General features: G+C 41.5%; 1 protein-coding gene and 1 non-coding gene across 4 annotated transcripts in view; both read left to right on the top strand.

Moving 5' to 3' along the window:
* The window catches only part of TBC1D4 (TBC1 domain family member 4), a 180,859-nt gene extending 160,872 nt beyond the window's left edge, over positions 1 to 19,987 (top strand). For all 3 annotated transcript variants that reach the window (XM_037153231.2, XM_037153232.2, XM_037153233.2), the window contains 6 exons: positions 1,215 to 1,373; positions 4,247 to 4,491; positions 9,587 to 9,746; positions 12,022 to 12,191; positions 15,672 to 15,848; positions 17,797 to 19,987. In XM_037153231.2, coding sequence (XP_037009126.2) covers positions 1,215 to 1,373; positions 4,247 to 4,491; positions 9,587 to 9,746; positions 12,022 to 12,191; positions 15,672 to 15,848; positions 17,797 to 18,030 — 1,145 coding nt within the window. In that variant the 3' untranslated portion in view covers positions 18,031 to 19,987. The remainder of the gene's footprint in view (positions 1 to 1,214; positions 1,374 to 4,246; positions 4,492 to 9,586; positions 9,747 to 12,021; positions 12,192 to 15,671; positions 15,849 to 17,796) is intronic.
* Positions 2,249 to 2,355, top strand: LOC119055121 (U6 spliceosomal RNA). The gene has a single exon (XR_005083629.2). It is a non-coding gene; the product is annotated as a U6 spliceosomal RNA (small nuclear RNA).
* Positions 19,988 to 20,277: the final 290 nt, after the last annotated feature.

The raw sequence follows: 20,277 nt of genomic DNA, 5'->3' as shown, positions 1-20,277 counted from the left end.
TCCATAAAAGACAAACAGAAGTACACTAGACCTTCAAGCAGGGCAGCTTGGACTTCCCTAAGGCAGCAGTGAGAAACTGGGGCTGTGAAGGTAACCTAAAGCTTCTTAGTGCATAGTGGGGAGTGGGAGGTAATTGAACTGAAAAAGGTGGTTTGGAGGTATGGAAGGCCTTGTAAATCTTTCCAGAGAGCCCGAGTTACACCTTTTGGACAGGGATACTTTTAGTTTGTGCAAACTGTGGCCTTGCAGTTCAAAAAAGATTATTGCCATTAAGCCTTCCTTTGACCAGCTGGAACTCAGGAACTTACTACAGATCTAGTCTGTCCGAATTGAAAAAAACTTAGTGAAATGAAATGAGCTGCTCTGCAAAGAATTGAATTCTGTCCCTCCCAGAGCTCACTTCCCAGTCTTTGGCAGACAAAGCGTGGTTTTAGCATACTTTGAATTGCTTGTGGTGCCCTTTGGTTTTCCAGCATAATGGAGTTAATGCTTCATTATATAGGCTAGGTATTGTCTTCTTAAAGACTAAAGATTGTTCTGTAGCACTCCGGTTATACCTTCATGTTGTATTTCTCATTTTTATTATTTCGTTCTTCTATGATCACACAAGAATGGTATTTAATTCTCTTTTACAAAATTACATGCTTACGACAAATATTGAGAAGTCATAACATGAAGATTTGCATTGGTTACTAGCTTCAAACTAAACAAAAGGTGATCACAGGAAGTATATAATACATTTCAGGACTTCAGAGTTCGGCCTCTAAAACCAGATTTCTGGAGTTCTAATTCGAAACTGCCACTTGCTAGCTGTGTGAATTTGGGCAAGTTATTTAGCCTCTTTCTGCCTCAGCCTCACCAGCCTCATCTATAAAGTAGGGATAAACAGCAATTGCCTCTTTCATTGGGTTGTTTTCTGAGCACATTTACCTGCTTAGTAGTGAGGAACCTTCAATAAATATTGCATTTGGTGCTCACTCAGTGTTGACTGATGTTGTTAATATCACCATTATGATTATGGTTATTTAAGGGTTTTCTTTGGCAAGACACCGGCAGCTACAGGATTAAACCTGTCAGAATGTGCTGTCGGTACACTGTTCTGGGGCGTTCAGCACACTGAGCGGCCTGTTCTCCAGCATTTCGTAGTTTGCTAGCTGTGGATTAGCAACTTCACTCCACAGGTCAAGACCTTGCTTTTTCATCTTTGATCGCAGGTGTTCCCAAAAGTCGGCGAGGAGAAGTCTGGCAGTTCTTAGCTTCACAATATCGTCTAAGGCACAGATTGCCTACTAAGCAGCAACCTCCTGACATATCCTATAAAGAACTTCTGAAGCAGCTCACGGCCCAGCAGCATGCTATTCTCGTGGATTTAGGTATGTTGGTCCCATTGATTATTGTTTGGAATAAGTAAACAGTAGGTTCGTTTGTTGCATTGTTTGTTTGTTTGTTTGTTGGTGTCGAGAAAGAGATCTGTTGGCCTATGTACTGACTTTGTCCTTTCTTGAGGGCCAGCTGGCTTTTTGTCTAGTCTAAGAAAGATACTGTAAATGCCTGAGTGTGAAATGAAGTTTTTGTCCCCAAACTTGCCCTGTGAGAAGGGAGTTATCTTATACGTTAATCATGATAAAGGCTGTATTATCAGATACTTTCAGTTCCTGTGTTTTAAATAACTGACTTTTGTTTGCGATAGTTATCTCAATCAACGCTGATTTTGAAATAGGTTAGAATTGTTTAAAAGGGCTACTAAATTTTTTAAAGCAAAAGTCTCTAAGTACCTGGACATCTTACTGAAAACAATCCTTTGAGTATAATTTTACAAAGCAGTATAGTAAGTGGCTGTGTTGTGGAAATCATGCGTACAGCCCCACGGGATGACAGGAAAATCACCTGTTGTGTGTGATGCTGCATGAGTGGGCGATGGTGACCTGCGGGAGAATTGCCACTCATACAGCATCCCACGGCTGTCTTTGTAAATGCTGAATTTCTGATAATTTCAGAAAGTAAAGACAGTGTGATTTAAAAAATCTTATTGTATCTTGTTTTTCTCTAAATTAACATAATATATATTTTATTATTTTAAAATATCAAAATTCTTGGACTAAATATTGCACATTTCCATTTGCCTATATCCCTAAAGTTGATTTGCTTAAAATAGACAGATATGTTACTTGAGCCCATTTGCAAATACAAACGATTGCCTTGCACGTGGAGTCACCTGGTATTGGGGCATCTATGAAGGACTGGGCAAGGGCTCGCTTCGGCAGCACATGTACTAAAATTGGAACAATACAGAGAAGATTAGCCTGGCCCCAGCGCAAGGATGACACGCGAATTTGTGAAGTGTTCCATATTTTTTAAAAAATTACTGGCCAAAACCTAGTTTTAACCTCTCTGTTCCTTTCAGATGACAGCTTTTGTTGGGAGAGGGTCCCAGATAGGTTAATGTTTTTTAACTCAACAGAATTAAAAAGGAGAGAGAAGGGGAAGGGACTAGTCACAGACTATGTGTGAATGACCCATGACAACAGTGTGGGGACTGACTGTGGGAGTCAGGGTGGGCTGGGCGGAGGAGGCAAAGGGGGGAAACTCGGACCTCTGTAACAGAACAACAATAAAAAAATTAAAAAATAGATTAAAAAGAATTAAAAAGGAGAAGTTTACAAAGAAGCTAAAACCTTCAGTTTTTTGTCCTGGCTTTGGGCAAATCACTCTGCTTCTGAGTCTCAACCCTGTGCCTGCAGTGAAGACTTGGAGTCAGGCGATTCCTGTGTTTCTCTGCAGCTCTGAGGCTCGCTGACCGGAAACCGGTGCCGAGGCTAGAAATTGGGATGCTACATTTAGGGCTAGTCAAGCTGTCCCAATGAAGAGAGGGAGATGATGAGATCAGATTGCAGGGACTTATTTATATAATTTATTTATAGGGTATTTTTAGCAAAAATTTTAACTGAGAAAGTCGAATAATTTTTAAAAGTGCTTATTTGACTCTGCTTGCAGCCATCTGTGTTTTCTCGGCGTGTTCTTGTTCTTTTATCTTTTCCTTATTTGCTCTGCAGAATCAATCTTATCATTTCCTGGGGGAGAAAATAACTTTTAAGCATACATGCCAGAAAACCTGGAAAAATCTGGAACCCTTACACAAGTTTTAACTGACTTCAGTGGTCCTCGTCACGAGGAAGCTAGCGCCCCCGCCCCCATTCTCCTGGCGCGAGGAGGCCTGGACCAGTGCGCACGGCCTGGGTGGGAGACGGGCCTGTCCCCTGTTTCATGCCCGCTTTGCAGTGACCCAGAACTGGTTGTGCTGCTTGCTGCTGTGTCTCTATGGTAGTTTTATGCCCAAAGGCGAATTGAGAGGGTAATTTTTTAAAAGATTTTATTTACTTATTTTTAGAGAGAGGGAAAGGGAGGGAGAAAGAGAGGGAGAGACACATCAGTGTGGGGTTGCCTCTTGTGCTCCCTCCATTTGGGACCTGGTCCACAACCCAGGCATGTGCCGTGACTGGGAATTGAACCAGTGACCCTTTAGTTCACAGGTAAGCGCTCAATGCACTTAACCACACCAGCTGGCAAGAGGGGACTTTTTTGAAATCCCTTTGACCCTTTACTCTCCTTGTCCTTGTGGGTTAAACTGAAAACAAAAAAAGAGGTCTACACGGCTTATGGAGGTGGTTTAAGAAAGAGAGAGCAAAGATATTTAAAAAATAAGTATTTCCTGAATGATAGACTTAATATAAAACAAACAAACAAAAAACCCAAAGTCCCTCCAGGTCATATTCCAGGAGAAGCAAGAATAAATCTGCTTAGGACTATGAAGATTTCTTTTTTTCACATTTTTTATTGTTGTTCAAGTACAGTTAGAATTTCTTTGTAAATAATATGATACCTCATATAGAATTCTTGTTTCAGTTAGCGGGTGGTCTTTATGTGACCTTAGAATTTGCCTTGATTTATAGTCAGAAGAAATTCTGTGTTTTATTCTTTCGAGATCTCTTCTGGATATATCCTTGATTTGTTTTCAGGTTTTCTTCTTCCTGGATAGAAGTTCTGGTTAGCATAGAACATTTCCTGGGGAGGTATGGGGGTGATCTGGCAGGTGGGACCTGGGACTTGAGGGAGAGGCAGACAACAGACTTAGTTCCGTGGATACTCCAAGCAGCTCACACTGGTTTGAAGAGAAATCACCGAATGGCAGTTTGCTCTGGTCTCCAAGGCAATGGAGCATCTCACAAGTATTTTGTTTCCTCTGCAGGGAGGACTTTTCCGACTCATCCCTACTTTTCAGCACAGCTTGGCGCAGGACAGCTGTCCCTCTTCAACCTCTTGAAAGCCTACTCGTTGCTGGACAAGGAAGTGGGTTACTGTCAGGGGATCAGCTTTGTGGCGGGAGTCCTGCTTCTGCACATGAGTGAAGAGCAAGCCTTCGAAATGCTGAAATTCCTCATGTATGACCTGGGCTTCCGCAAGCAGTACAGACCCGACATGATGTCACTACAGGTGAGGCTGCAGATGTTCATAAGGAGTGCGTGAAGTTGTCACCAGAAATCTTAGCACAGCCCTCTTCCAAATTGCAGTGGATTCAGAGAAACTTGGGCCTATTGTCTTGGAACTTAGGTCAATGGAGAGCACTTTCAGTCCATGGAATTTGCAGTTTTGCTGAACCTCTGAGTCTGTGACATCCATATGCAGAATAACTTTTCCATAACTTCCTGAAGTGAATAAATAAGCAATTCAGGAAAGGTCGTGGGTACTCATGTCTCCATCCCCTAAGACTGCATGGTACATGGAATGACTCTTTATCCACTTGTCCTCTACCAGTCAGTTGCAAAGAGTCATAGATATTTTGTTTAAAATTGGAACATAGGAGTTTATTCTTTTATTTACTCTGAGAAAATGGCAGATATCTATGTCATGGTCTTCTTGAGCTGACCATGTCTTCCCTTCCCTCTTTTATCTCAAGGTCAGCTAGGTCCTTCGACGTTAGAAGTGTTCAAAGTGGGAGGTGGGCACTGTTTCAGCCGGCTTTTCTTACCGCGCTCTGAAGAAGGGCTGGCAGGGTTTTTGGTTAAGTGGGGTATTCGCTGCTACCACTGTCTTTGACCTGTTTCGAACTCCTGTTTACACATATCTCCTCTTTAATTTAAACTTCACTTTCCTTGGTGTAGAGGTTTCTAACAAGAAGTTTAAATTTTATATATACATATATACAATACATATATATATATGTATATACATACATATATATGTATATACCATATACATATATATGGTATCTCAAAGAACAACTACCTTTCAATGTAAAACTTTTAGTAGTAAAAATACAAAGAAAGACTTAAAAGAGGGGAATGTGATGGTTCTGCTTTGAAGGGCAGTGGGCATGATACCCAGTTAGTCATACTTTTATGCTCTATATAAGAATATTTAAAATATTTCACTCTTTTTCCTGGCTCCCAGTGATCAGTTTTCTCATTTAATATTTTAGTTACCAATCTGCCATTCAAAAAGACTGTGTTCTCTCTACGAATATTACAGTAAATGGGGTTTTCTTGGGAGGCTGAGTGGAGAAGGACTGCTCCATTTTTCTTCATGGAGAGGAAAGAAAAGGGGCATGGGCTTTGCTCTTAGTGTTCGGCTTTCAGGTGTAAGTTCATATGAAGTGTGTTCACCGGGACACATTGGTTTGATTCCTAATTCATGACTCTTCATAGGTCTGTAAACATCCCACAAGAGAGATAGTAATGACTGTGGAAAGTTTTATTTTTCACTCTATTTCTAAACAATTTACCCGAATCTCGTATCAGACAGGAAGTGTTGGTGCCCTTGCAGGGAATTAAATAGCTCTGATTTCCGGGGATATCAATTTGGTAGCTAGCACTAGAATTTCAAAGAATGGAGAGGACCTGTGAATAGTTGATTGTGGTAGATAAATAGAAGGATAGAACTATCACTTTAAAAACGCAGTGGCTTGTAATAAAAATATCTCATCAATTTGACATAAAAAATTCATATCAATTGGATTGATACTTATGCATTAATTTAATATGACTTGCTATTACCAAGAAATATATCTGTATTCATGAAAACAAAGATGTTTTACAACTATGGGACATTTATACAGTGGAATTCTATTTGGCTGTAAAAAAGAAGAAAAATTTACCCTTTGCAACAATATCGATGGACCTGGAGAATATTATACTAAGTAAAATAAGCCAGTTAGAGTAAGACAAATACCATGTGATTTCACTCATATGGGGGATCCAGTGAACACACTGAACTAACAAACAAAACAGAGACAGACTCTCAGAGGGAGAGCAGATGACAGCCAGCGCCGGAGTGGAGGGAGGAGCAGTTAGAGGTGGCGGCATTGGTCAGAAAAGAGAAAGGACTCATGGATGCAGACAACAGTGTGGTGATTACTGGGGAGAGGGGGGTATAGGGGAGTAAGTGGTAATGGGAAAACCATAATAAAGATTATATATTAGAAAAAAAGAAAATGAAGATGTTTTAGAACCTGTGGTGGCAGCATTCCTGTAGGCCGCATGAGAGGGAGCCTTATTCTTGGAGAGTAGACCTTTTTTGCTTTGCAGAGTGATACAACACTCTTCCACTTTCTAGAGAAAGAGGTGTTTTGTACCCAATCAGTATGAATTTCAAAAGTGGAAGCAACATGGGCTTGGGATCGCTTGGTAGGATTTCTGACTGTTGCATAGTGTGGGCTTGGGCCTGGCCGGCTGTGTCTCCTTTCCCTTATGTTGTCGTGTCTGCTGTGCACTCTGGTAAGTACACGAGCATAGTGTCCCTATGTGAAGTCTTCCATCTCCGCTGTACTCCACCTTCTCGTCCCCACCCATCTCGTCTGTCCCAGTGCCTCCCCTCTGCCATCTGAAGATGTGCCATGCTACCTGCGAGGTAGCAGGAAAGGATGATTCATTCTTAGAAAATGGCATTTTATTTTAAAAGCTTCCTTTGAAAGAGCACTGAATTGTGTTTTTATTTGCCTTTTTCAAAAGAAATTTAATGTAAATATGCCTTGGTGGAATGTTTTCCACCTCGAGTTTAGGATGTAGGAAAAAAGTTAGGTCCTTAAAAAAATTAAACACTGAAGTATTGGTTCTGAATTATGATCGTAATTGAACAAGCACAGAATGCTTTTGATGCTGTGCTTTTTAAAATTATGCTAATTAGATTTCTCTGATTTTTTGTGCTACCAAAGTACTTTTTATAAGTTCTACTGACATAACTCCATACATCTAGTTTAGAAATTGAAAATGGCCTAAGGGAAACATTTTTCAATGTATCTTATTAAGATAATAATCTCATTTTTTTAAGTTGTTTATGTTTGCCTGTAGCTAAGTTTCTTATTTCGTAGCTGTGACTGGCTGTGGCTCCTTTCTTTTCCAGTTTGCTGTCAAACCTTAGTTTTCAGAGATGTGTGTTATAGGTACAGATTGAACAAATGATTTGCTCTATTTTTATACAGTACTTTGAATTTTAGTTTTGTGCTCTAGAAATAACAGTTGCTGAATTCACAGTGTAGCTGGATATTTCAATGTATTTTTATAGAGCTAATTATTTAAAGGCAATATTTCGATGATAACATCTAGTGGAAGAAGTTCTGGTGGATTTTATAAGACATTGTAAACATTTCGCACCAAAATGTCAAGCTGACATAACTGATCAAGGAACCACTACTTAATCTCTTACTGCATGGGTAAAAATAGAAATTAAAGCCAAGCTCACACATTTGTATATTATTCGCCACTGCTTAACCTTTAGCTTCCTCAGACACAAGAGTTTCAAAGTTGTTATGTATTATCTTTAAAAAAATTTTTTTGAAATGCTTATAATCAACTCAGTAGCTATGTGAAATAATTTCCTCTTTTTAATACTAGAAACATTCAGATTGTACCTTTTGCTTTAATCCCCTTTATCCTGAAAACTAAGCGCTGGAATACCTTGAATGTCGGAAATCACATCTCAGACTTCTGGCTCCATGACATTCTGAGCCTGGCAGTGTCCTCAGACTGCAGATTGCCTGGTGGGTCTAGGCCAGGGCTGCACCATAAATCAGGCGCTGAGCCCAGCAAATAGCAACGTTAGGCTTTGCTTCTGAACTGAATGTGGGATGTTCATTAGAATGGAGGCTGTTCTGGGATTGGTCTGAAATTAGAATGGGCCTTCCATAAGCATCCTCAACCAGGAAAATTCAGATTAAATTCCAAAAGCAATGCCTTCTGCCGCGGTCCAGCCGCAGCAGGGTCCAGGGATTCCTGAAGGTGGGTAAGGCGTCGGTGATGGGTAACAGACGACAATATGCCTCAAAGGACAGTGAAGCTCTGTTCCGTTTATTGCAAGTACAAGCAGATTTTTATATTTTCATTTTAGGTAGTGATTACAATTTGCAAGTATATAGCATGATCAGTTAAGCAGAAAAAACCAATACAAAGGTAACCAGGAAAAGTACAAGAATTTCCATAGTTTCAGTTATATTAAAAATTGTTTTGACCAGGAGAACCATTAATCAGACAATTTGAAATAGCTCTGTGTTCAGAGTTTGAATGTCTTATTGTTTATTAAAGGTCTAGAATTTGGCATGGGGCAAAAGGTACGCTAGACTGAGCAGAGGTTAGGAAATTTATTATAAGGCCTTTGTGATGTCTAACTTAGCTATCTATCTTTCTGTCCAAAATGTTTCTCTATGTACTATGGACTCTAACTCCTTGGTAATTGTATCTATGTGCTTAGTTTGTGGTATCTAACAAGCTTCTCCTGTTTCTTTGCCTACTAAATTCTAATTAATATATATTCCTGTTCAAGGTAAAGGAGGGGCTGTTACTCCAACAACTTTTAGATATTCAGGGGCTATTTCATTAGAGGGGATTAACTTGGGGGAGCGCTCTGGGTAATTCTGGCTCCCTGCTACCTAGTATTAACTTGTCCTGCATCTGCTTAACTGGGTCAGGGAAGGAAATATTCTTCCCCTTGGACTCACTGGACATCGTGGGCCTTTCCTCCTCTGGGCCCCCAGAGAGGGTATTATTTTGGGGAAAAGCCAAGGTGGCATAGTTCTCAGTCCAACCTATTGTTGATCAGCTCTGAGAATGGCCATCATTTCTAGGAGATTCCAAATTATCAGAAAGTAAATGTCAGAATACCAAGAGTCAGCACGAACAGAATCAATACCATATATCCACTTACGCCACGTTCACCTGGCCGGAACACACTTCTGTGAAGTCGTAGTTCCCATGCCGTGACTTTGTCAGACGACATGGTTAGCGTTGGATGTGGCAGCCTTCCTATAGGAGGAAAAGTGACCATTTCCATACACATGTTAAAACAAAAACACACCTTTTAGCAAAACTTGTTCAATGGTCTTAGATGGCCTTTCTGTGACTTGCTTTTATGACCTAAGTGAACGTGGACTTTAATGTCAACTTTAACATAACAGTAAACATAAAATAATACTGCTTTTATTTATCGAATGTGTGTGATTTTTGTCATTAAATATTACAGCAATCACATCAAAGTTTGTGTATTTTATGCACCCTCGGACAGTTGCATAATGTTTCACTCTTCTCCGCATTCACTTCAGATTCAGATGTACCAGCTGTCCAGACTCCTGCATGACTATCACCGAGACCTCTACAACCATCTCGAGGAGAACGAAATCAGCCCCAGTCTCTACGCTGCCCCGTGGTTCCTCACCCTCTTTGCCTCTCAGTTCCCACTAGGATTTGTAGCCAGAGTTTTTGGTAAGAGATGCCTGCGATCGAATGGAACAGTGTTACGCATCCCAAGAAATATCCTTCTAGCCAGTTGTTTTATCATGTGTTTATATAGAATGGCAAATTGCTAGTGGGATTTAATAAATGTGCCTAGCTCTATTCTGAGAGTAATTTGAAACCATGTTGGCCTTAAAAAATTGATATTACAAGGGAAAGAAGAAAATTTGGCTCCTATATTTGAATGTGATATCAGAGTACTTACTTTCATTTATACCTAAAATCAGAGTATACTTTAAAAAAAGATCCAAACGAAGAACTTACCCTGTTTAATTTTCCAAATTTTCATACATATCTTTCGGCCTCTGTTTTTTACTTGTTTTATTTTCCCCTTGCCCATTGTCCTGGTCAAACTAGATGCAAAACACAGAGAACGTGTCCTCTGTCCGCATCAGAGGAAGCACCTATGTCAACATCATTTCCAACGGCCCCTTCAGCTGACTTCTCGTTGTTAACTGGGTAGTGTAAGCCCATCACTTAAGTGAGTCCCCTCTTAAACCAGCTGTGGTGGTGGCAGTCCCTCCGACCTGGTGGCTCAGAGAAAAGCCCTGAGCACAGGCGGCAGGGCCTGGGCAGGTCTGTGGGCCCCTGTGCAGCTCCATCACGGTGCTGGGCACCGGGAAGAAAAGGACAGTGTGATGTCATAGGCTCCCTTTGGGGCCCTTAAACCTTTCCCCACGTCATTCGTTAGATTTGTCTGTCGTAAGTTAGATTTAAGAGGCAACATTTTTTAAATCAGCAGCTCTTTAATAGAAGTTTGTCCTAATGCTGTTTAGGGACTCGATGGCCTCAGAGGGGGCTCCCACGGTGTTTGTGTTCTGCTCTCCCCCTGGTATCCCTGGTGCAAGCAGTCAGTGTTTACAAATGTGCTTTTGCCAACTTGGCGCTTTTTGTCAAATGGTATTGGCCCAATTGTAGGGTGTTACCCACGTGAGAAAAAAAATGAACAGAATACTGTGAAAATATCAGAGAGATTTTGCAAATAACAAGGGGAAGTGTTGTTTGGGGACACTTCAGTGTTTTCGTATTTGTGTTTATGTGTATACCCACACCGGATTCCAATGGTCAGTGTCTTCCTTACTGGGGCTGTGATTTACAAAGTGGAACAGTGTGTGCGATCTATAGACAGTGAAGCAAAAGAGTAAATTCAAGATGCACGGAATCAAGCGTTCGTCCAATTTCCCTTCTTTACTGAATGTGCGTGATTGCTTTTCTCCAGCAAAGCTTTCTCTGGAGCGTAGGTCCTTAGGAATAGGTCCTCTGTAGGTTTTATGTATAATGATGTTTCGACGTTTCATCTCTTTGACTTGCCCTTGGAGGCTCGGTATTGAAGTTCAGGAAGGAACTCGGTTTTTGCTATGAGAAGGGGCATGAGTGATGCTGTTGACTGTCATAGCTGCTCGGTCCTTCCCTCTGAGTTCAGTGAAGGATTGAGACCCTCAGGACAGGGAGGCTGCATGAGCAAGAGGAGTGACCATGTTGGAAGGAGTTGCTGCACAGTCCCCTCTTTTTAAAGGCTCCAGTGGGAACAGAATGCTCTTGATGCTGTGCTTCGTGTTCTGCTAATTCGACTTCTCTGATTTTTGTGCTACCAAAGTGCTTTGACATAACTTCTATGAACACAACTTCTTTTGCCATAAATAAGTATGTCCAATTTATAAATTGTAAAGGCCTAAAGGAAATGTGTGATTTTTTCCAACATGGCTTATGAAGGTAGTAATCTTATTTTTTAAACCCTTATGTTTGTTCGCCTGTTGCTAAGCTTATTTTATCGCTGTGACTTCCTGTGGCTATTTCTTTCCTTTCACAGTTTGTTTCAAACCTGAGTTCCACACATGTGTGTTATGAAGATCAAACAAGTGATTCACTCTATTCATATACAGAACTTTGCAATTTACTTTTGTGCTGTGGAAGCAACAGTGCTGAATTCATACTGTCGCTGGATACTTTAATGTATTTTTTATAGAGCTAAATATTTAAAGGTGGTATTTTCATGACAACCTTCTAGTAAGAAGAATGAGCATCTGTTTGTTTCAGTCACTTTTTTTTGTTGTTTTGAAATCTAGGTGATTTTGACCAGTTTTTTAGGGTTTTTTTTTGCAAAATATTTGGTGGTTCCGCTGCAGTAATGAAAAACAACATCCACAATAAAAATATACACACAAAAAATGATTAGCACCAAGAGCATGCTATTTACAATAGCGGATGCATAATTTTAATCATAAAAATTGTATCTCTTTTTTAGATATTATTTTTCTTCAGGGAACTGAAGTTATATTTAAGGTCGCACTGAGCCTGCTGAGTAGCCAAGAGGCACTTATAATGGAATGTGAAAACTTTGAAAACATCGTTGAATTTCTGAAAAACACACTACCTGATATGAATACATCTGAAATGGAAAAAATTATCACCCAGGTATGATTCAAATGATAGCGATAAGATACACAGTGATATAACAGTTTATGTATTATAATTAATATATAATTATGTATTAAGTGTTTCAGCATGAAGATGTAGGTTTGCTTGACAAGCTTTTTTTTTTGTTTGATCAGATGTATTTTACTTAGAGATGAGACTGTGGTGAAATTTCTACACTGTAACATTTTCCTTGTGGCTGTGCACAGGGAAAGTGGTTCAGTGCTACATAGTGAGTGTTTGGGAATCTTCCAGTTTAGACTGAAGATGAAACTGATAGAGTTAGGAAGACCTAGTGAAAATGAGGCCCACTTATATTCGTACTAGTTTAGATTCTGATTAAAAATACGAGGAGTGCATGAGGCGAGAGCATAGGCTTTGCAATTAGACAGCATGGCACTTGCATCATCTTCTAGCTCTTTTGGTAGTTGTTTGGCTTGCACACCTGCTCTTCTGAAGCCTAGTCTTCTCCCCTCCAGAATGCAACAATATCAATCCTGGGGTTTTGTGAGGCTTAAATCAGATGTGTAGCAACCAGGGTCCTTTGTAGGCAACAGAGTCTGCCCTTAATGATTCAAATGAAGGTACATTTACAGGGTTGTGTGCAGTGAGAAGGGAACCAGAAATCATGTCTAGGTGCCCAGGACCTAGTAAGAGAGGGAGGATGTTCATACCCACAGTGCTGAGAGGGCAGGGGAGGCGGTCCTTGGGTTACCTGCCCAGCGATGGCAGGAACCATGGGGGAGGGGTCTCTGCAGGTTGTTGGTGAGTCAAGCAAGCAAGGAGCAAGGAAGAAACACCTGACCTTCCCCCCCCCCCCACCTCCCGAGGGCACCTCCCATGGGCCACACTCAACAGAAGCCAACAGGAACTGAAGTGTAGGGAAGTTCAGGGAAGCCAGGTCTGCCCCCCAGGGTCTCCAAAAATGGATGAGGACAGAGAATGGGTCTGGGTTTAGTGCCTGCCGTTCATAGATCCAGGTGAGTGGGAGTTGTCTGTTGATGCTGCTCAGATGACAGGAGAAGCATTAGGACTGTATCTGTAGATAAGGCCGTCGTCATCCTCTGTGAGTCCTGATAAAGGTCGCCCCTTTCCTAGAAGCGCTTGGGATGGCAGATAAAAGGCCGAATTTAGAGCAGGACAAAGGGGTTTTAGATCTTGTTCTGATGCCTTACAACTTACCAGCAGTCTGACTTTGGGCAAGTTACAACCTCCCTGAGTCCCAGCTTCCTCCCCTATGAAATGGGAATGACAGTCATAACCCTGTTACTTTCTCATGTTGTTTATAGGCGCAAATGGAGTTGATTAGGTTGAAAATTTTTGTATACTGGAATTCACATGAGAACATGAATTCATTATATTACTACATGTAACATTTTCTTTCTGTTACATGGAACCTAAATTATAAGCAGATTATTCCGTAATTATCTAGGAACAGTTTTTTTCTTGCTCAAATGCTTGGTAAGCTGGAAAGTATAGCTTTCTTTACACTTTTATGCATTTATTTATTGTTCAGAAGTATCATTTTGGACCGGCAAGCAGTCAGAGACTAGTTTTAGAGAGTGTGATATCTGGTTTCAAAATAATGAGGGACTTACCTGCTTTAGAGATTAATATTAGGATGAATGGATAGAATTTATAGGCGGGTAGATTTGGACTTGGTTTAGGAAGACTTTACCAACAATTAGAGTTGACTAACCAATGAGAGAACTGTTGACATTAGGCAGACTTTGATAAGCTTTGTTTATGGTCACCATAAAAAATGCAACTAATGCAGAAAAGCACACAGAAAAAAATAAAAGTAACTATAAATCTCAACACCTCAAGATTAAATGTTTTATGTTTTTCAGTTACAGCTGACATTTAACATTATACAAAGGTATTAGTTTCAGGCACACACCACAGTGGTGAGACATTTATACAACTTAGCGAGCGATTCCCCCGATAAAGTCTAGTGCCCACCTGGAACCTCATGGTTATTACAACACTATTGACTATATTTTCCATGTTGTACTTTCTGTCCCCGTGACTGTTTTGTAACTACCAATTTGTACTTCTTATTCCCTTCACCTTTGACACCTTGAGATTGAAAAACTTTTCAGCATCCTTTTATTCATCTCTCTTTGCTTATGTACACATATAAATATGGATATATTTTCACATAAGTGACATCATGCCATGCAGGCTATTGTGCAACCTGATTTTTTAATTAAAATATTTGTAAAGTATTAGACATTCTTATGCCAATGCATATAGATCCATACCATCCTTTTAATGGTTGTGTAATAGTCCATGGTGCCCATAGAGTAGGAAAAAAGTGGTACATGTTTGGGAGGTATAATGAGACTGTCTAGAAATCTCATTTAGGTTCTAGGATTCGAGTTTATCTAATTACAGTAGGGTAAGTCAGAGTCTTCGTGGGAACTCACAAGCAGAACAGAGACAGACTCAGCAGGCCGACAGCGCTGGGGTGGGGGGTAGTTTGTGGGTGGAGGGATGGAGCAGAAGGGGAGACGGACGCATGGACATGGACACAGTGTGGGGATTGTGTGGGGTGATTGTGTATGAGCGGGATAAATGGTAATGAAAAATACAATAAAATAAATTAAAAAATAAAATAGATACAATATTTGATAAGACTCAGTTTGATTTCAGTAACCTAATCGTTTGGTTTCTTTCTTCATCAAAGCTGCTATTGTTATTTTTTTAAAGTCAATATGAAGAAAAGCCTGTTTTTCTGTCTTACCTTCTCTCTGTCCTTGATGGTCAACTGCCTTTGGAGTGAACGCCTTGTTTACATGACAATGGCCGCCTCCCCTCCCATCCCAAGGGAGGCATTACCTACGTTTCAACTGCTCAGTAACCTGCCTTCCTATTCGGTGGTGATACCAGAGAGCACAGGCAGCCCCATTAAACCCCACGACTTGGGGTGTGCAATTCCGAGGATTCTCTGTGTGGTAGAACATGTAGATGTCTCCTCAGAGGCGCACATGGGTTAGCAAATGGATCAAAATGTTTAGGATAAGACCTTTCTGCCCCACTGACAAATAATTAGAGGGGTTTGGGTTTCATTATTATAGAAATACCCAATGCAATTTTGCTTACTAGTCAGCACAGATGATCTCTGAAAAACATAGGACCCACTCAGTAACTAATGTCGTTTATCTGGTTGCTACATTTGGGAAGACAGTTATCAGATTATGTATACTTTGGTTGCAAAATACCTTTGAACATTAACTTATTGTAGTGTCTTGGCTCCATTATAAGAATGTTTCGTCGCGTATCAATAATGTACATTATTAATGTAAATCAATAATGTACTTGTCCTTACGTCAATAGTCACTCTTGTTATTCTTCCTTTCGGTATGTCTGTTGCTCATTAATAAGGATTTGGAAATCTCTGTGAAATCACCTGATGCACAGACTGCCTCTTTGTACACATACTGAAGACGAGACTAACCCGTGGTGTCTTCACGGCAGGTTTTTGAGATGGACATTTCTAAGCAGTTACATGCCTACGAGGTGGAGTATCATGTGCTGCAGGATGAGCTTCAGGAATCTTCCAGTGCCTGCGACTACAATGAGCCTATGGAGAAGCTGGAGAGGGCCAATAGCCAGCTGAAAAGGCAGAACATGGACCTCCTCGAAAAACTACAGGTAAAGAGAAGAAGATTTGACCAATAGAGCATTTGAATGCCCCCTGCCCGTCCAGAGCCCTCCCAGGAATGCTCGGGGGGTGACGTGGATTGAACCATCGCTGCTGACGGGCCTCCATGTGTCAGGCTGTGCCCAAGTGCTGTGAGGCTACAGGGGCACATACTAATTTCAGTGTCGCTTGGGAGAGGAAATGCACACTCACAAAATAGTGAAGTGGTGATTCAAAGCAGAATCTGGTTTAAAGAGCTAAAGTGTGTTGCACATACAGGGTGGGGCAAAAGTAGGTTTGCAGTTGTGTGCATGGAAAATAACACAAGGAACAACAACACAAGAATCAACTCTGTTTCAGTGCTCACAATGGTAAACTTTTGCCCCAGCCTGTATTTGGTTAAATTCAAGGAAGGAGGGGTTGCAGATGGGAAATGGGGAACAAACTGGGGGACTTGGGGCCTGAGAGGCTGGTGGAAGAAATGGGTGAGGAGTGGGAGGGGGTTGGCGTTGAGTAAGGGGGCTGTGGCATAGCAGCCGAGGAAGCTTGGTGTTGGTTCACAGTTTATGTCGGGGAGCGATGGGGTACATGCAGAGGGCACAGAACTGTAGGTAACTCTCAGTGAGAAGTAGAAGAGCTGTCACCCTGTCGAAAGGGAAATATTTCCAAGTGCTCGAGCCATACTTTCGGAAGACCAGTCTGGAAACTTAGATGAGGACAGAGGAGAACGGGGAGAGAAGATGGGGACACCAGCTGGAAATCACTTGCCCGAATCTGAGTGGGGATGATGGGAGTAAAACTCTCAGAAATGAAAAGAAGAGGAGATATGTTTAAGAGAATGGAATGCAAGTGTGTAATACACAATCCCTGCCATTAAGTTTACAATTGTTAGGGATATAAGACATTACATGTTTATTTATAAATAAAGGCACACTTACAATAAGCAATTTAATAAAGATTACTGTTTCACACCTGCAAATTATATAAGGTGTGCTGGGTATTCCAAGCCCTGAGGGCAAGAGGTGGAGGTTAGAAGGTTTTCCTGCTGGGAGGGCTGGGGGAAGGGTTCTGAGTTAGATCTTCCTGTTCCCTTGATTCCTGCTTACGCCTCACTTCCCAGCCCTGCACCTGTTCACAAACTAGAGCATGCAGCAGCCTGCTTCCAGGTGGTGAATCCTCTGGCCCAGCTAGGAGAGAAATAGCTCAGAAATGAGGCAACTCCAGAGTCACTGCTCCCCAGAACTAAGAACAGCAACTTCCTTTCCTTCATCTTACATTCCCTCTGGTCCATAGAAAATGTTATGCCTTTTCTTGTTTAAAAAAAAAAAAAAAGGCCAACATTGTTTGTTTTCAAAAACAAAAAATAAACAGTTGGGACATTGTTCATTATTACATGGATATTTCAGTGGTGGTTCATCCAGTACTTCCTTATGAGGGAGGTGTGTTTGAACCTGCTTTATACTATAATGATTTTTATTCATGGTTACAAACTTTTTCCATTGACAGTTCAATGTTATCATCATGTCCGGGTTCCCAAGTGACACGGTTACTTGCCCCTGACACCCCCCAAAACTGATAGGATCCTAACTATGTGTTTAGAAAACCCTGCATCTCCATGTAGAGGGAGGAAGCCTCCTTGAGCACCTCCAGGCGGTGTCAGGATCTCCTGCTTCCGCACCAGCTCTGCTTGCTTCAGGGAGCACAGGTGTGCGGAGGGCGCACCCTCACCGCCCTGGGGCAGTGACTTAACGCTGCATTTTGTTAGTACCGTAGTTATATGTTTGAGAAACCTATAAATCTCCAGTTCATGGGAGGTTCCAGAGTATCTGCTCCCCGTATTATTTTATTAAATCATATGAGATGATTGCTAATTAATACATGTAAGGTCTGGCTGCTGCTACAGTGTAGAGCCATGGTCTTCAAAGTTTTGATTTTGTCCCCCATCCTCGTCTCCAACAGGTGGCTCATGCTAAAATCCAGACGTTGGAATCCAGCCTGGAAAACCTTTTGACCAGAGAGACCAAAATGAAATCTCTGATCCGGACCCTGGAGCAGGAGAAAATGGCTTATCAGAAGACGGTGGAGCAGATCCGGAAGCTGCTGCCCGCGGATGCCCTGGCCGACTGCGAATTGCTGCTGAGAGAAATGACCTGCACCCCGAACAACAAAGCCAAGACGGGGAGCAAGGCCTAACGGAGGCAGCGCTGCCCCCCAGAACATGCCCGGGAGGAAGGAACCTGCATGCCGCGGCCCGAGTTGGGCCCGCCGCGGCCGGGCCTGGTGCTGAGTCCTCGGCCCGACCGGGCACCCGCTGTCCCTAGAGTTTGCTGATCCTAAGCCATTGTACACAGGCAGACTAATTTTTGTTACTGCTGTTGACTATGTACAGATATAAAATGGACATCAAGAATTCATGCTTTCGGATAAGGAGAGTAAATGCAGATTTAGAGCAATTTTTAAAATCAAAACTTCATGAAATCCATGCCAAAGGGAAGTTAACATGCAATGTCCCTTAACATATGTGAAATCACTTCATCTTTGTCATGAAACAAAGCTAGAGATTCTTTATATATTGAAATATACTTGACAAAAATGAATGTATTTTTTTCTTCTCCAAAGAGCAGCATGTTTCACTCAACAGCAGAGAGGGGGAAACATTTGCATAGATTTGTGTCTTTCTTAAAATGCATTGACCTTGTATGTCTGAGGAACATGACTGGTGGTCAGTCCTGCTTCTGTGGTTCTTTCAGGAAGGTGGGGGCCTTCTTCCCCTGCCTGCTTTGTGCCAATCAGTGTAGGGTGCCTACATGCATTTGGGAAAGCATTGTGGCTGAGTCTACCCACCCAGTTTAAGGTGAAAGAGAATGTTGCTAATTCTGTAGCAAATTAGACCAGCATTATAATGCAATATCAGGCCTCAGAAGACCTAAATTGCCCCGTTCAGGTTTTTCCCTTTTTATTTAAATTCCTCCTACATTTGCCTTCCCTTTACTCGGTGCCACAGGTGGTGACAAGGATTTGCTATTTTGCCGCCAAAATGTGGGAGTTCTTACTTTTCTCTACCTTAAATGAAGGATAAGGGAATGCAATTATGATTAGTTTTTAAAGATGATATATATGCTGTGTTCGGATACTTTTTGGGGACAGGCAATCGACTGTGATAAGCTCACAAGCATCTCCCCCTTCAATGTGAACATTTCTGAGAACTGTGAAATGTTGGAAACAGCTGGAATTTGCTGGAAGGGAAAAGAAAGTGGCAGCAGTCCCTTCTCATGCACGAGTCTCTGCACGCGCACTGCCAGCCGGCTCGGCCGCAGACAGCGTGTTGCAGGACACTCACTTGCCAGGTGGATGGAGGTGATGTTCACAGCTCTCACACAGGTCTCCACGCCAGAGGTGGCTCTGGGTGGTGCCTCCGGAAATTGGTGCGGCGTTTTTTCCTTTCCAAAGCGATATCTGTCATCACTGCTTCGTGCAGTACTTACATTAGCACAGGTGGATTCTCTGGGACGGTTTTCTCTGAAGGGAGTTTGTTTTACTTTACACAAGCGAGGCTGCATTGCAGAGAGAAAGAGTCGAGCTTTCAAGGTTCTGCAAAGCCTGGATGAGCAGATGATAAGCATCTGCTTCCCCCCTCCGCACCATTACTTGGTGTAACTGTGATGATTCTTGTTACAGATGAATGGGCCGTCGAATCCAGGTGGTTTGTTAAAAGAAAATGAAGTCTTGTTAGTCAAGTTAATGTAATTTCTAGGTTCTAGAAAATGCTGATTCTAGGTACCCCATTCAGTTGGGGCCGCCAACTGATCTGTTGCTTGGATACCCCTGAAATGTTTCTATTTGTAGGAGAGGTTTTTTATTTGTACTTGTGATGAAAATTACCTGACGTGTGATACACAGGTGGTGGCTAAGGAATCTTCAAGTTGGAAAAGAAACTTTCAGTTCAGTTTGAAGTTAATTTTACAATGTTACACATTGTATTATGGAGTTGAGACTGAGGTGTCTTAGATACAATACTTCTTTTGAAAATGAATTTCCTTTTCTTTCCTGATTTTGTAAATGTTGCATCAGTTATGCTTCATGCGTTGTGACATCTTCATGGGGTATATGTAATGTCTAGTTCATTTCCAATAAATACATTGCTACAGTGTCCTTGGCTTATTGTTTCACTTTTGTTCTTGTAGGAGAGAAGAAGCTTGTTCAGATTTTGCTTTGCAGAATCTTCATGGGTTGCGTTGTTGCTACTTAACATTGGTTCATGGATGGTTCTTTTTAATAGAATCGGAGACAACAGAGATAATTTTTAGAACCATTTCTGAAAGTACATTTTTGGTTACCAATTTTAAACTTCTTTCTAGTGGAGACTTTGGCTGATGAATATAAAAAGAAAAAGACAACCACACTGACAGGTTTTCATTGCCCCCTTGTGTTGCCTGTGTC

Source organism: Artibeus jamaicensis, unplaced genomic scaffold, assembly GCF_021234435.1.
Source record: "Artibeus jamaicensis isolate MK-2021 breed Jamaican fruit bat unplaced genomic scaffold, CSHL_Jam_final contig_415, whole genome shotgun sequence".
NCBI classification, from domain to species: Eukaryota; Metazoa; Chordata; class Mammalia; order Chiroptera; family Phyllostomidae; genus Artibeus; species Artibeus jamaicensis.
Note: the sequence above shows the minus strand (reverse complement) of the source record. Positions and strands in the feature narration are given on the sequence as shown.